At 53.4% G+C, this 19,864-nt stretch overlaps 1 protein-coding gene across 1 annotated transcript in view; it reads left to right on the top strand.

The window, feature by feature from the left end:
- LOC138825599 (xylosyltransferase 1-like) overlaps positions 1-17,760 on the top strand; it is a 155,115-nt gene extending 137,355 nt beyond the window's left edge. Inside the window, exons 8-12 of the mRNA XM_070020272.1 lie at positions 1,579-1,755; positions 3,310-3,578; positions 8,211-8,406; positions 10,103-10,436; positions 11,609-17,760. Of these exons, the coding sequence (XP_069876373.1) occupies positions 1,579-1,755; positions 3,310-3,578; positions 8,211-8,406; positions 10,103-10,436; positions 11,609-11,931 (1,299 nt within the window). The 3' untranslated portion in view covers positions 11,932-17,760. The remainder of the gene's footprint in view (positions 1-1,578; positions 1,756-3,309; positions 3,579-8,210; positions 8,407-10,102; positions 10,437-11,608) is intronic.
- The last annotated feature ends 2,104 nt before the right edge of the window (positions 17,761-19,864 follow it).

The raw sequence follows: 19,864 nt of genomic DNA, 5'->3' as shown, positions 1-19,864 counted from the left end.
GAGAGAGAGAGAGAGAGAGAGAGAGAGAGAGAGAAAGAATGAGAGAGAGAGAGAGAGAGCGCATGTGCACTGGTCTTGGGGCTTAATCTCAGGGCCTAGGTGCTGTCTGAGCTTTTGTGCTTAATGCTAGTGCTCTACCATTTAAGCCATAGTTCCACTTCTGGCATTTTAGTTGTCAATTGGAAGTAAGAGTCTCACAGACTTATCTGCCTAGGCTGGCTTTGAACCGTGATCCTCAGGCCTCAGCCCCCTAAGTAGCTAGGCTTACAGGCGTGAGCCCCCAGCATGCGGCTGGCCTGAGCCCAGACCAGAGCAAGGCGGCTCATGTAGTGATTTTCACATATGTTAAGTTGCAGCTTTTAATCCTACATCAGCAGAATTCTCCCTTTTCTCTCAGTTCTGATGCCCTGTCATCCATGATCCCTGGGGAAACTGCATGGTGGGGAAGGAGGGGGTGTGGTTGGGAACCGGTTCTCTTCCTGTCACTTGGTGGGGAAGGCGTGTCTCTGTGGACCAGGACACCATCCAGGCTGGCTGGCCTGGCACCTTGTGTCCCGGGGACCCACAGGGGTGGTGCAGTGGCTTCATCTTTCCCACCCACCCTTTAGAGGAGATTCTTTGGGAGTCTGGCTGTTTTTGTCAAGACACTGGCCACACTGCTGGTGCCCAGGACTCCGTAAGCCCTACCTTTCCTCCCTTGTCCCCCAAGTCTGTCGCCCACTCAGCCTTCCCTTCTCCCACACGCCTCTGGGGACTAGCTGAGGAGACACCAGTGTCTACGCCCACAAACACGTCCCCGGCAGCCTCCCTTGGGGGGCTGGGGCGGGGGAGGGCTGTCTTCTCCTGTAGGCTGGCCTCACCTTTCTCCTTGTTACTCTGTCAAAAAGAAAAAATCTCAGCAGCTCCAACCATTGTGCCTCCTCTCTGCTGTCTTTCCACTCTGGCCATTGCCTCTTTCTCAGAGGTTGACCTCCTAGACTATACGACGAATCATGGCTCCTGGTCCAGTACCATGGACAGCAGCCCTTCCCCTGTGGTCACACTGCGCGGCCTAGTTCAGCACCATGGACAGCGAGCCCCTCTGGAGTGTCCTCCCCGCCCCCCCCCAGCCCCCTGGCTGTGGTCACACTGTGTGTGTGGCAGGGATCTGGGGCACCTCTGCCCCAGGTTTATGTACCCCTGTGTGTCTTCCCTCCCTCGTGGCTGGCAGAGTCTGGACCCTTTGGTGGTTGTGCCCACGTTCCCTCAGACCCAGAGGTCTGAGCCTCCCTAGCCCATGGTGTCCTGGGAGATGTTCCCATGTTTGCCTCCCATCCCCATGTGTTGACAGCCCTGAGAGGCCCTGGCTGTCTACTGGGCAGACAGCAGACACCCTGAGCCGTGGGACGTCCTGATGTCAGATTGTAGGCATGGGTTAAAGATGGCACTCCGGGGAGTAGCCAGCTCCCGAGTCGAACCAACCGCTCAGGACAGAGGCCAGCTGTCCCAGAGCTGGACCCCGCTCCACTGAGAGGCCCTGACCCACGTACTCAGGGGAGGACAGGAGGTTTAAGGTTGGCCCCTCTCCCCACCCGGCAGTCCTTCTTCCACACGGTGCTGGAAAATGGCCCCCACTGCGACACCATGGTGGACAACAACCTGCGCATTACCAACTGGAACCGCAAGCTGGGCTGCAAGTGCCAGTACAAGCACATCGTGGACTGGTGCGGCTGCTCCCCCAACGACTTCAAGCCGCAGGACTTCCTCCGCTTCCAGGTGAGCCCGACGCCCGCCCCAGGCTCCGCCCGGGCCTGCGCTCCCACAGCCCCTGCTGCCAGGGAGGTTCAGACCGTTCATCAACCCCACAACAGCCTCACAGGATGTACGTTGTGCATGCTCATAGTCCATCTTACAGGGAAACTGAGGCACAGGAAGGGCAAAAGCCTTATTCAAGGATCTATTTCCAAGGCCATGCTGCTCCTTTGTATTCCCTTTCAAATCACAACCCTCTAGAACATTCCTCAGTCAGTCCCCCCCACAAAAAAAAAATATATAGATGCCATCCTGGGGACTGACACCGGCTGTCCCTATTGGATAGAGGTTAGGAAAGTAGCAGCATATGTTTGAACACTCTTGTAGTCTAGTCTAGCTTGCTGGTTGAGATGGGGCATTGACTGTGTGTGTGTGTGTGTGTGTGTGTGTGTGTGTGTGTGTGTGTGTGTGTGTGTGTGTGTGTGTGTGTGTGTGTGTGTGTGTGTGTGTATTGGAGCTGGGACTGACTGACCTTGAACTCTGATTCTCCCAATCTCTGCCTCCTACCTCCTGACAGGCAAGCACCATCTCGTGTGGACCCCAAAATAAGTTCTTTTTTTTTTTTTTAAACAAACATTCCACTAGATTTAGCAGTGCACTTGTCATAGGTAAATCGCAGCTCAGACAACACTCCCAGGCTGGAAGTGAGATCCTGTCTCAAAAATAACCAGTAAAAAGCAGGGCTGGAGGCACGGCGCCAAAGAATGTCAGCCTAAGGAGTTCCGCCCCCTCCCCCTGCACCAGCAAACCACCAAGAAATAAAGAAAGAATAAGCCTGAAAGAAAGAATGACCAGAAGGAGAGAGAAAGAGAGAGAGAGAGAGAGAGAGAGAGAGAGAGAGAGAGAGAGAGAGAGAGAGAGAGAGAGAGAGGGAGGGAGAGAGAGAGAGAGAGAGAGAGAGAGAGAGAGAGAGAGAGAGAGAGAGAGAGAGAGGAGGGGGGAGAGGGAGAGGGAGAGAGAAAGAGAGAGGGGAAGCGGAGTTAGCTTGGTCAGGGGTCAGGCCACTGCTAAAGCCTGTTAGCGATTCAGACTCCTGGCTGTGATCTGCAGATCTCTCCCTCCCAAGTACAGTCTGGGACTGTGCGTGTAAACACAGGAAACCAGAAATGGTTGCCTGAAGCTTCCACTTCTTAAACGCTGCCAGAGAGTTCTGTTTCAACACATCCTCCTGACCACCTAAGACACATCCCCAGGCTATATTTGCCCTGGCTCGTCCGTGTGTGTGTGTGTGTGTGTGTGTGTGTGTGTGTGTGAATAATTCCTGGAACTCCTCCTCCCAGCTCACAGCTGAGCTGAGGACTCGGTGGATATAGCCGTGGTTTACGTGATGCCGAGGTGTCCGGCATCCCATGCCCTCCAGGCATGGACTGCTTGGGTCCTCAAGTCCCCTCCCGACACAGAGGGGTCCGCCGGTGTGAGAGCAGGGGTTTGGATCCCGGTGCCCCTCGCCGTGGGAAGGGGAGGGTGGTCTCCCCAGCACCTGCTGACGCCCTTTCCCTCTTCAATCTGTGAGCACAGCAGACAGCCCGGCCCACCTTCTTTGCCCGCAAGTTCGAGGCGGTGGTGAACCAGGAGATCATCGGGCAGCTGGACTACTACCTGTACGGGAACTACCCCGCGGGCACCCCGGGCCTGCGCGCCTACTGGGAGAACATCTACGATGAGCCGGAGGGCGTGCACAGCCTCAGCGACGTGATGCTCGGCCTGCTGCACTCCTTCACGCGCCTGGGCCTGCGGCGGGCCGCCGCGGCCGCCCCGCACGCCGACGCCGAGGAGAGCAGCTGCAGGTGAGCCCCGGGAATCCCGGCCCGCTGCCCCTCCCCACGTCCTCCCCACGGGGACCCCAGTGGCTGACCCGCCACCTCCATCGCTGCCTCCCTGCCTCCACCTCCCCCTGACCTTTGCCCCCAGCAGTTCCTTCCGGTTATGACGCAACCTGATCAGCTGATCGCCCATGGCTTTAAGACAGATGCATGCCACCCTTGTGTGCCCTTGGGGTAGTCTTAAATGACAGGTAACCCTGAAACACAAAACAAAGCAACTTAAGGGTTTTTTAATCAGCCTTCCATGATGGAAGGTGTCAAATACATACAAGGTGGGGAAAATAGTAGAGCCCTAAAGCCATCGACCGCCATCATTACCCGCCCCCCCCTCCCCGCCGCCCCTGCTCCTCTCCAGCAGTGGGAAGGAATCCCAGACACGGGTATCAATTCCCGCCATAAATACTTTAATAGGTACCTCTAAAAAAATAGGGTGTCCTTTAAAATGTATATATGTATATATAATTATAATGTCATTCTCCCACCTAAAAATATAACTCAATCAGTCATTAAAAGGCAGAGTTCTGATTCTAAGATGTTCCACCAGCTCTTAGAATCAGCTCACCTCCCATGAGCGGGCAATTATTTTTTTTAAAAGGATGTTCTAGAGTTTGAGGGAGGGAGGAGGAAGGTGGGGGGAGCAAAATCCCCGCAGCCAGCCACCCCTTTCCCTGCGCCGGCTTTTCCTCCCGTCCTCTCTGACGGACATTGACATCATGGCAGCAGGAATCTGGTACCCACCCCTCCCCGTACAACCCTGAGGGTCTCAGTGTCCCCGTTCTGTCCAATGAAGAGAGCCCAGACCCTTCCCTGTGGTGAGCAAGGTTCTGATACATCCTATATATATCTTCTTAATTTACTTCGTTGTTATTATAGAGGTGACAGGCAGAGGGGTGACATTTCCAGGTGTCTGGTAATGAGTACCCTTCCTTTCGTACAGCGTCATCTGTTCCCTTGTTCTCTCCCATTCCCTCCCTCCCCTCTCCACCCACGAGTTGCATAGTTCACTTTCATCAATGTCCAGTGCAGCCAGTGGGCTCCAATGATGCCCCCTTTCACATGTTTTCCTCCGATTCTGTGCCCTCCCCCTTACCCTCCCACAGAGATGCATGTGAATACACCCTATAGAAGGTAAAGCATACAGAACCATCAGACAAAGAAAAAAACAAAGTAAGAAAAGAGTCCTTTGTTTCTATAGCTCTGGAGTTCATTTCAGAATGTGTGTGATGTTATACACATATGAAGAGGTGCTTGGGTATTGCACCTTTGTGATTCCCTCCTAAGACTATCCTCTTTGGGTCTCACTACATGTGACTATCTAGAATCCTGTGTAATTTGTCACATCCCAGCGCATTTCAGATCTAACCTCCACATATCAAGGGAGAACATGCGCTTACCTCGCTTAACATGATTTGTTCTAGTGCCGTCCATTTCCCTGCAAATGACATTATTTTATTCTTCTGATGAATCCTATATTTGCAAAAAAAAAAAACTGGGGTGTTTTATTTTAATTCTCTTTTCTGATTATTGCTTTAGGAGAGATTCGCAGACGTGCCTCTGATCGCTCTCCTTGCTGCCTCTCTTCCCGCCCCTTCTCCTCTCCTAGCTTCCTTTTAACCACACAGTGAAAAAAGAAATGAGCTCTGAGCCACAGTCCCCTGTCACCGGGCCTGTCTTCCTGTGCCCCTTTTGTTCCCCTCCCTCCTCTTCTTAGGGAAGAAAGCAGAAGGAAGGCTCCTTCCCCACAACTCTCTGAGACACGGGTAGGTTTCCTGCCTGCCCCTGGTCTGTCCCCAGCAGACCCTCTGCTGGGCAGCGGCCACCAGGTTTACCACTTCCTTACCTAACTGGCCTTCTCCCTGCTCACAGGTCTGCTTAGGGTAGAGTAGGCCAGGGACCTGGGACCTGCATTGTGAGCTCACCTCTGCTTTCTAGCAGTGGCCCTCAGGCTAATCGTGAGCTACTCTGAGCCTCAGTTTCTCCATGTGTGAAACGAGAGTATTATTCACCACCCTCCCTGGACAACATAACTGTAAAGCTCAGAGGAGAAAATGCTCAAAAGGGGCCGGATGGGTTTTAAACTGAGTAACAGTATCCAGGTTTGCCTGACGTCTTCCATGCTCGAGGGCCCGGTCCTGCACAGGCCATCATTAGGGGATCTCATGGGTGAGTGAGTCACTGGCCACCATCTTTATTCACAGCCTCCTGTGACTGCCATCATCCTAAGGACCATCCTAAACACCACCTACCTTCTAATACTGTTTCTGGGTTCCCCTCTGACAGCCCCATAACCTCTCCCCAGCTGAACGTATCCCAGGGATGTGACCTCCGGCCCACCCCTGGTATGTGGCTGCGGTCCCCGGGGGTCCTTTTCCCCTGCCCTCTACAGTAGAGTGGACAGCTGGCGCACAGGCATGTCACCTCCGTACACGGCCCATCCTGCAAGACAGGCTTTAATCCCAGGCTTCCTAGAGCTCAGAAGATGAATGAGCTGATAGGAAATTCCAAAAGACACCCCCAATTTATTTAGGGTTGTTGGGATTCTCCCCTGGCACTAGCTTTAGAATAAAGCAATCCACCATGTCCCTCAGGCCTGTAATCCTTTGGCCTGGGCCTCTTTGATTTGTTTTTTTTTTTTAACTCTTATGGGACCACGTGCCTTGCTGTGGGCAAAGCCGTACATTTATGAATCAGAACTGCACATAAATCAAGACCCTTCTCCCCAAAGGCAAGAAACAGAGAGCAGAAGCAGAGCCTGGGTTTTTTTCCTCTAGGCATTTTATGCCTATGTGTATTTCCAGTCCACCATGTTGACCTTTTATTAAAAATAATGTGCATTGACTCATTTTCTCATTATGAAGCGACACATGTGCATTGCAGGAATGCCTGGAATGGCGGCCTTAAATGTAAGGAAACTGGAAGGTAGAGCCGTATTTATTACAGATAGCTTGGTTCAGTGCCAGCTGGCGGTGTGTGCAGTGCCGCATGCTGCCTGCAGGGGGCGCCCGCCACACCCGCCTCCAGTCCCGTAGATTGGGGGACATGTTTGCAACCAAATCTCCTGACTTTCCAAGAGAGAAATCAGAAACAGAATGCGAGAAAGCCCCGGGGACCCAAGGGAGGCTTCTAGAAGCCTCATGCCAAAATGGCAGTCAGTCCCACATGCCACAGGGGAGTCAGGGGACAGAAGAATCACGTCTTCCTCCTGGGTGTGAGGAAAGCTGCACAGCCCTCTGATGACAAGGCCCCGAGCCCTGGGGACGTCTATAACTGTGAGCCACCAGCGCCATTTGAGGTGAAACGCAAGGGGAAGCGGCATTCCTCCACCACGAGGCCGAGCTTCAGGTGCTCAACCAGTCCCATGTGGTCTCCGCCACTGCATGGGTGGCTAGGACAGACCCGAAGCCTCACCATCAGCTCCAGAAACTCCATGTCCCAGCCCTGCTGTGACCTCCTGCCGCTGGGACTCCTAGATCTGAGCACTGGTGTGAGTCTCCATGGCTCACACCGGGGGGGTTTCCTCCTAGGGCCCCCTGCCCCCACCCTTCCCCAGCCTCCAGTCAGTGCTGCGCACAGATGCACCATGGGAAGGCGGCTTCCCCAGCCATTTAACAGGACAGAAAGATGGAAAAACTCCAGCTCCAAAACGAGGCATGTAGCTGGGTGAGGACAGCAGAAAGTAATGAGGGAATCAGTGCTGGGCAAATTCATAGGTGGCCCAAGCAACAGCTTTTTATTTTACAAGCAGGAAGGAAAAGGAACCTTTCTCCTCCCCTCGCTTCCCGCTCCCCGCTCCCAGCTCTTCTCCAACCATCTAGACCTTGCTTCCTCCTCCCATTCCAGCCAGCACACGGTGTGGATGAGGCCAGCCCCGTGCTGAGAGACCCTACTTGAAAGTAGCAACAGCAGGATAGGACTGGAGACCCGACGCAAGGGGTAGAGCAGCTGCCCAGCAAATGCAAGGCTCTGAATTCAAATCCCAGAACTACCAATAGAGAAATACACACACGCACATACAGAAAGAAACATTCCAAACATAACTTTGCTGGAGGAAGTTTAACACAGCGCTGTTTTAGACTACAGATAATGATAAATGGTAGACAGGCATGCCTAAAAACATACATAAGACATGCCCACACATGCAAACACACACACACACACACACACACACACACACACACACACACACACAATCTATATTTTAAGGCTTGAGGAGTCCCATGGAGCAAAGGCAAGATGCAGCTATGTAATTTATGCAAATGGAGACATAAAAATGAGGCTGCAGGGAAAGTCATCGATAAGCTGTGTTCACACACAGTCTCTGCTCCAGAGGACTCAATGCGTGTCTGTGAATCAATGTTATTTATGGGAACAGGCATCAAAAGGAGTCATTTTATTTTCTCTATTGTGCTTTCCTACAGTCAGCATGTTTTACGTTTATAACTCAGCAAAAAGTTCTTCGTAATTAAGATCAGCCATACAGTGGCAGTAGTTTTTAGACTGACGCCGCAGAAGAACGTGGTAAGAAGCTGGACAGAGTAGTGCACACCTGAAATCCCAGCTACTTGGGAGTCCCTGACCTGTGAGCTGTGTTTTCAGGTACTACCCAATGGGCCACCCGGCATCCGTCCACCTCTACTTCCTTGCTGACCGCTTCCAGGGCTTCCTGATCAAGCACCATGCTACCAACCTGGGTGTGAGCAAGCTTGAGACTCTGGAGACGTGGGTGATGCCAAAGAAAGTCTTCAAGGTCGCCAGCCCCCCAAGCGACTTCGGGAGGCTCCAGTTCTCTGAGGTAAGAGCCGGGCACTGGGACACACGCTGTCTTCTACATGGACCTTGTGTTTCTTGGGTTGCCGGAGGGAGGAGATGGCCCTGAACACAGGGTGGAGGGTCACAGCATGAGTGGATAGAACAACCTGGCCTACTTTTTTTTCTGTCAGTCATGGGGCCTGAACTCTGGGCCTGGGAGCTGTCCCTGAGTTCTTCAGCTCAAGGCGAGCGCTCCACCACTTGAGCCACAGCACCACTTCCGGTTTTCTGGTGGTTCATTGGAGATAAGAGTCTCACGAACTTTCCTGCCCCAACTGGCTTTGAACCTCGATCTTCAGATCTCAGCCTCCTGAGTAGCTTGGATTACAGGTGTGAGCCACCAGTGCCCAGCTTAGCCTTTTTTTTTTAGGTCCTAACAGGTGTTAGTAATGGGCCAGTAGCAAACCAGTTTGCTAATGAAAAGGTGGCATTAGTACCATCTTTTTACAGATTGGGAAATGGAGGCCGATGGAGATTTTGAGATTTTTTTTTTTCCCCTACATCACTGCTAGAAAGCGGAAGAGTTCAGAATTGATTCCCGGTTTCCTTGGGCACAAATGCGTGGTGTGTTTTTGTGGTCGCACTTCCTGGTGTTGGGGCTGGCTCCGTGTGAGCACCATCAGTCAGTGGAGGAGTGGTGGATGGGCGGGTGGGAGGAGGGAGCTTGGCCTAGATGGGAGACAGGGTCTCACCTGCTTCCGTTTCCCTTGCTGGTCCTTCTCTAGCACCCCCCAGTCCCACTTTGTTCAACCTCTCCGTGCTCAGTAGACCCCCATGGCATATGGGCATGCATGGGAGTTTCTCGTGAAGCCAACCTTTTCAGCGATGGCTCTGAATGGATTGGTTAGGTCTGAGCCACCACAGATGCTCACTGGATAATCCCCACCCCCGCCCCCCATTTGACCATGCTCCTGCAGATTCTGGTGACCCACTGAGGACATTAGTGTCCCGTTAAAGAGATAGGTGCTGAGGGTCTGGGAGCTGACTCTCTACCTGCCTGCCACTGGGTGACCTTCCACAGTGACCCTTGATTTTGGCCAGCCTGTGACGAGACATTACTGCCACAGGCCTGGTAGGCCCAGCTCTATGAATGTCCACGGCGTGGACTGCAAAGAGCTCGCTGGTACTCCTCAAACCCCCATCAGCCTCGACAGAAAAAGCGATGCTGGCGTGAGAGTTTTCAGTTTTTCTACATCTCACACACACACACACACACACACACACACACAGAGTTTGCTTTGAAAAAAAAAAAAACAAAATAAATGTGATGTAGGCTGAGGGACAGCCCCTTACCCACAAGGCCTGGGACCCGGCATGCTATAGATTTAATGGGGTGTGCAGAATTGCATGGTTCAGGGGCTTTGATTTGAGGGTAGCTTCACGGCCACTTTTGGTGGACACATTCTTATTTCCAAAAATATTTGGGGTTTTGCTTCAAAGCCCAGGCTGTGCGCCAGGCCCGGGGTGCCACGGCTGAGTTGGAGCCGTCCAGGTCCCGTCACACCCCAGCCCCACTCCACAGCTGGGCAGCCACGCCTAAGCATGGCCGGCCCCTCAGTCTCCTCATCTGTGAAATGGGTTTAGGCATCCCGAGGCCTCCCTGGGCCCAGCCCCAGCCCCACGCCGGCAGCTGACCGGCTGACCAGAGGCCCCAGCACTGACCAGCTTCCCCGTTTCAGGTGGGCACTGACTGGGATGCCAAGGAGAGGCTTTTCCGCAACTTCGGGGGGCTCCTGGGGCCCATGGATGAGCCGGTGGGGATGCAGAGGTGGGGGAAGGGGCCCAACGTGACCGTGACCATCGTGTGGGTGGACCCCGTGAACATCATCGCCGCCACTTACGACATCCTCATCGAGTCCACCGCGGAGTTCACGCACTACAAGCCTCCCCTGAACTTGCCCCTGAGACCTGGGGTCTGGACGGTGAAAATTCTCCACCACTGGGTGCCGGTGGCTGAGACCAAATTCCTCGTGGCCCCTCTGACCTTCTCCAACAGGCAGCCCATCAAACCGGGTGAGTACCTCCATGCTCCTGCAGGAAAAATAGATCGACTGGTGGGACCCTGGGAACTTTTCAGACAGGGTGCTCACCCATGGGCCATGCAGCCCGCCTGGCAGAGCAGTCAACAGTCACTGGGTTGAGCTTCTTTTTCTGGCTCTTTGCCCTGGACAGCCACGCGGGCTCCTCCCTGCACCGCTGAGGTTGTATCCAGCATGACTGGCCGGCCTCAGAGTTTGGATTGTATTTCCAACAAGATGGAGTCCCAGCAGAGTACTGTTTCCTGTGTAGAAATCGTAGTGGGCATGGGAATCGTGTTCTTCAATACACGATTCTCCTAAGCCGAGATTGGGATGAATGAGCAGCCAGCCCCAGAGAAGAGCACGGGCGAGTGCGTTTCCTACCGGTGTTGTCCATTGTGAGGGTGGATGGACAGACTGGCCTAAGACAGACTCCCAAAACGGAAACCCTCAAAACACTGCTCCCTCCATTTGCACCATACAGCCGGCCGTCTGTGGGAAATGTCTCTGGGAGCTTCTCTGAACACTCACATCCGAGTGGCAGAGCGTTTGCCTATAACCTACAAATATAAATCACCTCCACTTGCTCTAATAGCACGCTAATGGTGTGCAAATAGCGGCTGCGCTGTATTGCGGAGGGAGCAAGGACAAGAATTAAAGCAACCCATTCAGGGTCTGTACAGACATAATTTTTTTCCCCAGCTGTGTTGGCCCCGCGGTAGGCTGGGTCTGTGACAAAGGTTCTAGAGGGCCAGCTGGATCTGGGCTTGTTCCTCTCCCGGAGTCACAAACCCAGGAACACTTCCTGTCAGACAGGAGGAAAATGATGTCAGCAGGGGAAGAGAGAGGGGTGTATACCTGAGAGGTATATACATGAGAGGCAGAAGTAAGAGAGGATCACAGTCTGGGGCTAGTGGGAGACCTTATCTGAACATGAACTCAAGCAAAAAAAGAGTCTGAGGACATGATTCAAGTACTAAGGGACTGAAGGCTCTGAGTTCAAACCCCAATGCCACCAAATATATATACTATAATATGTACATATCATATATTTATTTGTTTATTACATGAGGTGATGCCCCGTGCCCAGCACAGGGCCCACTACGGTGTGAGGAGGCGCCCCGTCAGCTGCGCTTCTAATCTAATCCTTGTCCCCTCGGTTTTCAGAGGAGGCGCTGAAGCTGCACAATGGGCCCCCCCGCAGTGCCTACATGGAGCAGAGCTTCCAGAGCCTGAACCCGGTCCTCGGCCTGCCCGTCAGCCCGGCCCAGGTGGAGCAGGCACGGAGGAACGCGGCGTCCACGGGCGCAGCCCTGGAGGGCTGGCTGGACGCGCTGGTGGGCGCCATGTGGACGGCCATGGAGGTGTGCTCCGTGAGCCCCTCCGCCTGCCCCACCGTGCCGGCCTGCAGCCAGACAGCCTGGAGCTCCTTCAGCCCCGACCCCAAGTCAGAGCTGGGGGCCGTCAAACCCGACGGCCGGCTCAGGTAGCCCCGGCGCGGGCCCCCCAAAACAAACCCACAATCTGATCCCGATGGAGGAGCAGCCAGAGGCGGCCGGTGGGGCCTGGACCTCGGCCTTTCCCGTCCCCGGGCGAGGTGAGGTGGTACTCCCCCCATCCTCCGGGCAGGGTACCCCACGAGCCCGTAGGGTGATGGAGCCTCGGAAGCCGCCGCTGGCTTGGCCCGCATTGGGCGTCTAGCCTCTGCGAAGGGGGCGGGCGGGTCTCCCTTCTGGTTGACCTCATTCCCACAGGTTCCCATCTCCCCAACCCCTGATCATCCCTGTCCCCCACCTGCCCCGTCCCCACAAGTGAGTTTCAAACTTTGATGCTGAACAGCAGGATTTTGTGCTCTCCACCAGGCGTGGAAGCTCACCGTGGGCTGAGCTCCCCTCAGGCCCGTGGGGGCTGAGGAGTCGGGGGGCGGGGTTCCCCTTGAGGGGTCCCCTCTGTGGCCCAGCCCGGCTGGTCAGTCCTTCGGTACCTCTTCCTGACCAAGGGCTACCACGTTACCTAGTTGGACCAGCACTGCCCAGACCGTGGGGCCTCCAGCACCAGCCCTGCCCCTTCCTCTCCCTACACTCTGGCTGGGGAGTCACTGGGGCACAGCCTGGGGTCTTGGTCAGGGACAGAAGCAGGCCTGGAGACTCTCATCTCCCACCCTCCACCAACTTCCCCCCAGAGGCTGACTGGAGACCCATCTCCCCCATAGCTGTCACCCACAGAGCAGGGGGCTGGGGGGCGTGCATCTGAGCTTGGGTCCCGGGGAAACCTCCAGTCCTAGAAAAAGGGCATGGGAGGTGGGGGAGGTGGGGGACCTCCTCAACACATTGCTTGGAGCAGCTCCTGAGCTGGGGGTCCACAGCAACACCCACCGCCTGCCACGGGCCCCTCCCCTCAGGCCAGGACCCCCTAAGTGCTTGTGACTCGGTGCTGCTGGCAACGAGCAAGCCACACGGGCCCACCGTGAACCTCTCCCACCCCAAGGAAGGCATTTCAGAGTCAGGTTTCAACATCCTACCTTCAGGATCCCACGGCCCACCCAGACACGCGCCCCCTGGAACCCAGAAGCCGAGTTCCAACAGAGGGAGAGAGGCTTGTCCACACGAAGAAACAACAGCTGTCATTCGTTGCTTACCTTCACAGAAACCGAAAGCGTTTCTTGCCATGGGCACTCTGGGGGGAGAGGGCGCTGCCCTCTAACCCGAGGATCACCCCCCCCAGGGGCCCCCCTTTCTCCTCCAGCCCCTTCCCCACCATGACAGGGCTCCCTGGGGAGAGCCATGCTGCGCTTCCCAAGGCAAGCCGGTCAGTCCTCGAGTCCCTCGCGGCCGGGCCCAGTGGTGGCCTGACCCCCGCCCTCCCCCGCTGCCCTCACCCGTGAGCAACGGAGGACACAGAGAGGGAACTCCAGATATTTATTATTTATATGTTTTAGTCAATGACTAATTAGTAGGTGCTGTTTTGACAGCTTGTCAATTATGTTATCTTACTAACTGAAGCTGCCTTTATTCACAAAAGGCTCCGTTCCTTTCTCCCATTCCCATCCTCCCCCCCCCCCACACCCCGCTGCTGCTGTCTTTCCACCTCTGCCCTCCATCCTCATCCTCAGAGTAAAGTAGGGGTGATAGCGCCCCCCCCCAGTGTGGAGTGGGTTCCTCCCAGATCATCTGAGCCTTGCTCTTCCTCATACTGGCCCTGTCCCCCCAAACCCAAGACAGGGAACTCTGAGCCACGGGGAGGGGGGGCTGCCAACACAGGGACGTGCCAGGGTGAAGGCTTGGGGAGAGATGGGGTGAGATGACTGCAGGGACACCCCCACTTGCTCCACTGAGGGTTTTCCAGGCCCACTGGCTGGGAGGGGGGTCAGGATCACTCGGGAGGCAGCCATGGGGGTTCTGAGGGCCTCGTGGCTTTGGCCCATGGCCCGTGGCATCTCCACGTGGGTTTATAAGTCCCCGGGTCCAGCACACAACCTCCCTTGCCCTGAGCTGTCCCGGGCCTGGGGTTTCTCTGTGCTGGTGCTTCCTGCCATGTGATCTTCGGTGACTTTAGGAACGCAGCCCTGGAAGGTGCTGGAAGGTCCCTGCTCACTCAGTGCTGGCTTTCCCTGGGGACCACCCTCCTCCCCTCGGGCTTTGCTCACCACCATTTGCTCACACGCCATTGGTGTGAAAAGGGGCAGGGGGGGCGTTGTTCTTTGACCCCTCTGTTGTTGGACCGGAGAACATTTCTGTAGTCTTATATTTGGTTTTTAAAAAAAAAGAGAAAAGAATTCCCAGCAAAGCCCACCGTGATGAGAGAACACGTGGTTTCCTAGAGGAATGGGGAATGTTCTGGAGTCTTGCTATTTAACGCCGGCAGCCCTGAGCCATGGCTCCCTGGTGATTTCAAAAGCATGAATGAGAGCCAGGGACCGTGGCTCATACCTGTCATCCTAGCTACTCAGCAGACTGAGATCTGAGGATCATGGTTCGAAGCCAGCCAGGCAGGAAAGGCTGTGAGACTCTTATCTCTGATTAGCTATCAAAAAAAAAAAAAAAAAAAAAAACAGAAGTAGAGCTGTGGCTCAAGTGGTAGAGTGCTAGCCTTGAGCAAAAGAAGCTCAGGGACAGCACCCAGGCCCAGAGTTCAAGCACCAGAATGAGCAAGAAAAGAAAAGCGTGAGTGAGGCACCACCTATAGAGGACAGAATGGCCAGGGCTCAGGCCCCAGAGACAGAGATGCGAGGCGAGGTCTGGACTCCTGGGGAGAAGGCAGAGTGTGAAGGGCTCACTGCCCATGTCCTGCACGAAGCAGCCTTCGCAGGAGACACCCTTGCTTTAGGAAGAGCTGGTCCAAGCCAGAGTCTTCCTCACTCTTTCCCATTCTGTTTAACTTGTGAATTCAACTGGAGGAGGAAAGAGACGGGGAGCAAGACCACACAGCGCCCCCCCTCAAAAAAAGTGCAGTCTCTCACCCCAAGCTGGCCGTGTAAGAACAATGGCCTGGTTTTCAGATGGAAGGAAGACAAAGCAGGCAAGATCGGCGGCCCTCGGGAGTTGGGGGTGGTGAGCAAGGATGCCCCTTTCACGTTCCCTGGGGGCTCGAGATACCAGGTCCCCAGCAGCATTTGCAGGGAGGACATGTTTTAGAAACGGCTGTCCACGGGCTTACCTAGAGAGCGCAACAAAGGCATGCCAGATAAAGCACGCGCTCGGTGGTAGGAGTCGCGAGTACTTAGCAAGGCCCAGAGCATGCATGTGTGGAAGCATTTCTGGAAAACAGAGGACCCTGCAAAGGACCCATCCAGAAAGAGCAATTGAGGCTGAGCCCCAGCTTGTCACTCTGTGTAAGGATGCCAGCTCAGCCAGGTCCTGGAGGCTCACGCCTGTAACCCTAGATACTCAGGAGATCTGAGGATCATGGTTCAAAGCCAGCCCAGACAGAAAAGTCCTCTTACCTCCAATTCACCACTCAAAAACCGCAAGTGGCTCTGTGGTTCAAATGGTAGAGCACTAACCTTGAACACAAGGAAGCTCAGGGACCACACCCAGGTCCAGAGTTCAAGACCCACCCCACCACCACCAACAACAACAAAATGCTAGCTCAGAGCAGTGGAATCTTCCACTTGGATAAGAGAAATCACAAGTCCAGATTTTAACAGGAGATTTGAGTTTTTCAGTGTCAGCTACTTATTTTTTTTCCTAGCCGAATTGAGGCAAAGGAAAGAATATTCGTAATTCCATGCAGACATTGCTGGCGAAGTGATGTAAAGAGAAGGAACCAGCATGAGGGAGAAGCAAAAGGAGTACCTCACACTGGCTTATCAGGGAGCTCAGACGCTGACTGCACATCTCCATCACAGAGCCCGACTCACGGCCGGCCCATTGGTACCCCCATGTCTCAGAGGCCCAGACCGCAGCCCCCTGCGTTCCCACGCAGATGCCTCTTCCCCACCCCACCCCTGCCCCTGTCTCCTGGGATCCCATCAAACCCGGCTGCTGTGGCCCAGCCAGAGTCTGGAAGAAGGAGTGGTGGGGAAGCAGCTGGCCTCTCTCCAGATCTCAATGTCCTGACAGTCACATTGGCACTTCTAGAAGCTTCTTTCGGAAGGCACCAGGAGCCATGCTTGCTCAAGGGGAGCCCTCTTGCTTCTGCCTCAGTTCCCTTCCTTTGCCCCATAGGGTCAACCACAGGTGCTACCTCATTGTGTCTGCTGAGAAGTTTACCTGGGGGGGGGGGGGGGCCGCTGGGATGTCCAGGTGTTCTGGGGCTGAATACAATCTATGCAAATATTCTCTCTCTTTCTCTCTCCTCTCTCTTCCTCAGTTCCGTCTCTCGAACCTTGAAGTATTAGTATCATTATTATTACCTTGCAAACCAGATACTGAACAGGATCCTCCTGAGACCGAGGGGACCGTCACGTGTGGCCTGTGCGCCCCTCGCGTTGTCTCTGGTTCTGTCTTTGCCCCATGCAGGGAGGAAGTGGCCTCTCCCCGCCCCCTCCCTGCCGGAAGCACGCCCGCACCCATCCCCAGCAGGTCTTCTCTTTCTGTCAGGTTATGTTTCCCCTCCCCCTCTCCCACATACCCCTAACAAAGCCTTAGGCTTTTCCTTTGTTTTTTGGTCTTTTTTTTTGAAATGTGGCCTTAACATTATTTTGGGGAAAGCTGCCATCCTCCCCCTCCACACCCCACCCCAGAAAGCAGCCCCGCCTCCGGAACTCCTGTGGGATGGGGCTCACAGGTGAGATGAAAACAGCTGGCACAGAGGAGGAGCTTGGTGCGGTTTCCCTCTGGGCGGGATGAAGCCTGGGGTGAGCAGCTCTCCCTCAGCCAGCTCCGTTCCTTGGTACCATGATGGATCTGAGCACCTTTCCAGTCCCCCCCTCCCCACAAGACTGGGTGACTTCTTCACGGGGTTTGTCCAGGGGTGGACCAGGAGATTTCTCCCTGTGGCTCTCTGTCCTCCCTGCCTGGAAAGTGCTAGCATTGAAGATTCCCAGTAGGTTGAGTGCTCAAAGGGACCAGCTCTGCCCCCCCCCCGCCTTCGGATGCCATCCTTGACCCCCCCCTCACCACCCCCCCGTGCTGATGGGAGCCAAAGACAACCCCGGGGGTTCTCACAGGAAACTCACTGGAACCCAGCGCAGTGGTCCGAGTCATCCGTCCCTTTGTGTTCAGTTGATGTCGCCCACGGCATTGCTTCGGGTATTTGTGTGAAGGGGATGTCTCTCGATAAGTTATTACCGTCGCCTTCATTGTTTTCAAAGACGTGGTGATATAGTTTTAAAGAAAAAAGAATAACTATTTTGTTATAGATCATGATATGCATAAAACTGTACAGAACTATTTTGTAATGTATTGATTTTAAAAGCGAAAGAGAAGCTGTAAATAAAGTTTTAAATAAAAAGAAGAAGAAGAAGAGAGAATTCACACGGCACACACTGAAAGATGTAGATATTTTGCTATTTATTTAAAGGAGTATTTTAAGAGATTTCGAACTCTCTGGAGTTGACAAAGTTCTAATCATCCGAATGCTTTTCCTCGAGATAGAATGTGATTCTCCGAAGCAATTTCATTACCTGCCCACTTTCCCACTTTTTCTGTCTTTTCATTGATCAGAAAAACAACTACAACAACAACAACAAAATTGTGCCTTAGCTGTCATTTTTCTTTTTGGTCTAGGGGAGTTTGTCCGACAAAGCGACATTCTTGCAGAAAACAGTGGATGTATTAAATACTGTATCATACCAAAAACACCGCAGGTGTACATAGATGCTTTCTGTCATACTGTGTTTTCAGATGCAGAATTTTAAAATTAAAAAAAAAAAAAGATACTGTCTTTTTGGACCTATGTTGGCTTCCTTTCCCTGTCATTTTGTCTGTCTTAAGTCGACCTTGCATTCTTTCATCTGTGTACCATGACGGCTGGGGTGATCATTTAACGTCTTTCCCAGCAGGAGTACAATTGTGAACACGCTTCCTTATATAAAGGCTGTGGCCATCTCCCCACCTAGAGGCCATTTCCTGGGCTGGGGTAGGACTGCCTTCTGCATACTTTGGTGGATCCAACGGGCTGGTTGCCTAACAAGCCTGCTTTCCTTCCCTCTCTACTGGACTACATCTCCCAGACTGCTTTGTTCTTGTGTGTGACCACATGACTGAGTTTTGACCAATGAGATGTAGGTAGAACACCATTGGAACTGGCCCATCAAACCCCTCACCAGAGCCTCTTCTCCCTCAATCATTCCTCATTTGCCAGCCCAGATGTTTTGAATTGTCTTGATTCAGTACATTCACATATGTGGCTTATTCCGTGCTCTCTCCAGACATATGCCAGCAACATACAGGAGGGAAGAGCCACAATGTAGAAAGAGCCTGGGACTCCTCAAGAGCCACATGAAGTATCTGACCAGAGACCGCCCTTTGAAAAGAAACCAGCATCTATATTGTTAAGCTAATGAGAATGTATCTGCTTGAGCACTCAACCTTAGAGTAACAAGTCCATAAGTAGAAGCTCTGCTATGCCTCTGGGAAAATCTAAATATTAGTTCCTTCAATCCATAGGGGAAGATACAGAGGGCCAGACAGGTAAAGAGATTTCCCCACAGCCACTCGTGGTCACCAAGGCCAGTGCTTAGAGCTTACCTGCTCCTCAGTGAGAATTTGACAAGTTATCGGGAGAAAACAGCTCTGTCTGTCACTTATCCAGCATGTACTTAGCATGATGGATCCATGGTTATCCAAGATACTGTCTTTATACCCATCCTCTGGCCAATCACATTTGCTATTCAAAGCCTAAACCTGCGTTTTGCCACCAATAATGAGATTTCTGGGCCTGGGTCACCACAGGGCTGGTTGGAATTCTTTTCTGATTATTTACTAGATCTAGATTTCAAGTGCAGACATGAAGAGCATAGCCCAGTTCCCACCCAACATCCAGTTGTATTTTTTCCCCCCTTTTTTTGGAGAGGAACCTTTTTTTCCCTCCCAAAGAAATTTGAACATCAAACCTGTATAGCATGAAAAGACTTTTTTTTTTTTTTTGATCAATCGTGGGGCTTGAACCTTGGATCTGAGCACTGTCCCTGAGCTCTTCAGCTCAAGATGAGCACTCTACCACTTGGGCCACAGTGCCACTTCCAGTTTTCTGGTGGTTTATTGAAGGTAAGAGTCTCTTGGACTTTCCTGCCCAGACTGGCTTTGAACCATGATCCTCAGATCTCAGCCTCCTTACAGGAGTGAGCCACCAGCGCCCAGCTGAAAGAGACTTTTTATAAATTGAGGAACTGTAGGGTTACTAGAGTTGGAGCAGAAAGTTCTGACTTAGCAGTGATTTCTAACCCAACCAGACAGCCTCTTTTTTGGGGGGGAGGGGTTTCCAGGAAATGTGTAGACCACTAGGCTTGGAAGGCCATGGCTCTGACCGAAAGCATCCAGGCTTTCTGTGGGATTGGCTTGTATTTCTGCCAGATGCTAGGAGGTGTATTCTAGTCCAGCGGTCTCTTGAGAGTAAGACCAAACAAAACCTCGTGTGTCTTGGAAGTCTGAATGGAAGACATTTCCGGCTGACTGAGAGGGGGTATGGCTGGGCTGAGGTCAAGCTTGCATGGCATAGGTAGCATGTCTGCTCCCTTGTTCTTACACTCTGATTGGAGTACTGGGCTGAGAACCAAGCCTTTCCCCAGCCCCTGGTTTTGACTGACTTCCAGTGTGACTCCAGCAATTCTCTTTCCTGAGATGGACCTCAGTTTCCCCCAGCTGCCAAAGGAATGAGAAAGAGGCCCCAAGGGCCACTGGGGCCACTTCAAGTCCAGACAGGGTGAACTTGCCTGTGGAATCGCACAGCATGCCTCCTGCCCAGCGCACGTACAGAATGCATAAGGTGCCACAAAGAAATCTGAGAAGAAAATGGTCTCAACAGATGATTTTTGGGGGC

The sequence above is a fragment of the Dipodomys merriami genome, unplaced genomic scaffold (genome assembly GCF_024711535.1).
Source record: "Dipodomys merriami isolate MVZ:Mamm:240054 unplaced genomic scaffold, mDipMer1.0.p SCAF_138, whole genome shotgun sequence".
Lineage (NCBI taxonomy): Eukaryota > Metazoa > Chordata > Mammalia > Rodentia > Heteromyidae > Dipodomys > Dipodomys merriami.
The sequence above is the reverse complement of the archived record's forward strand: the minus strand, read 5'-3'. Positions and strand labels throughout refer to the sequence as shown.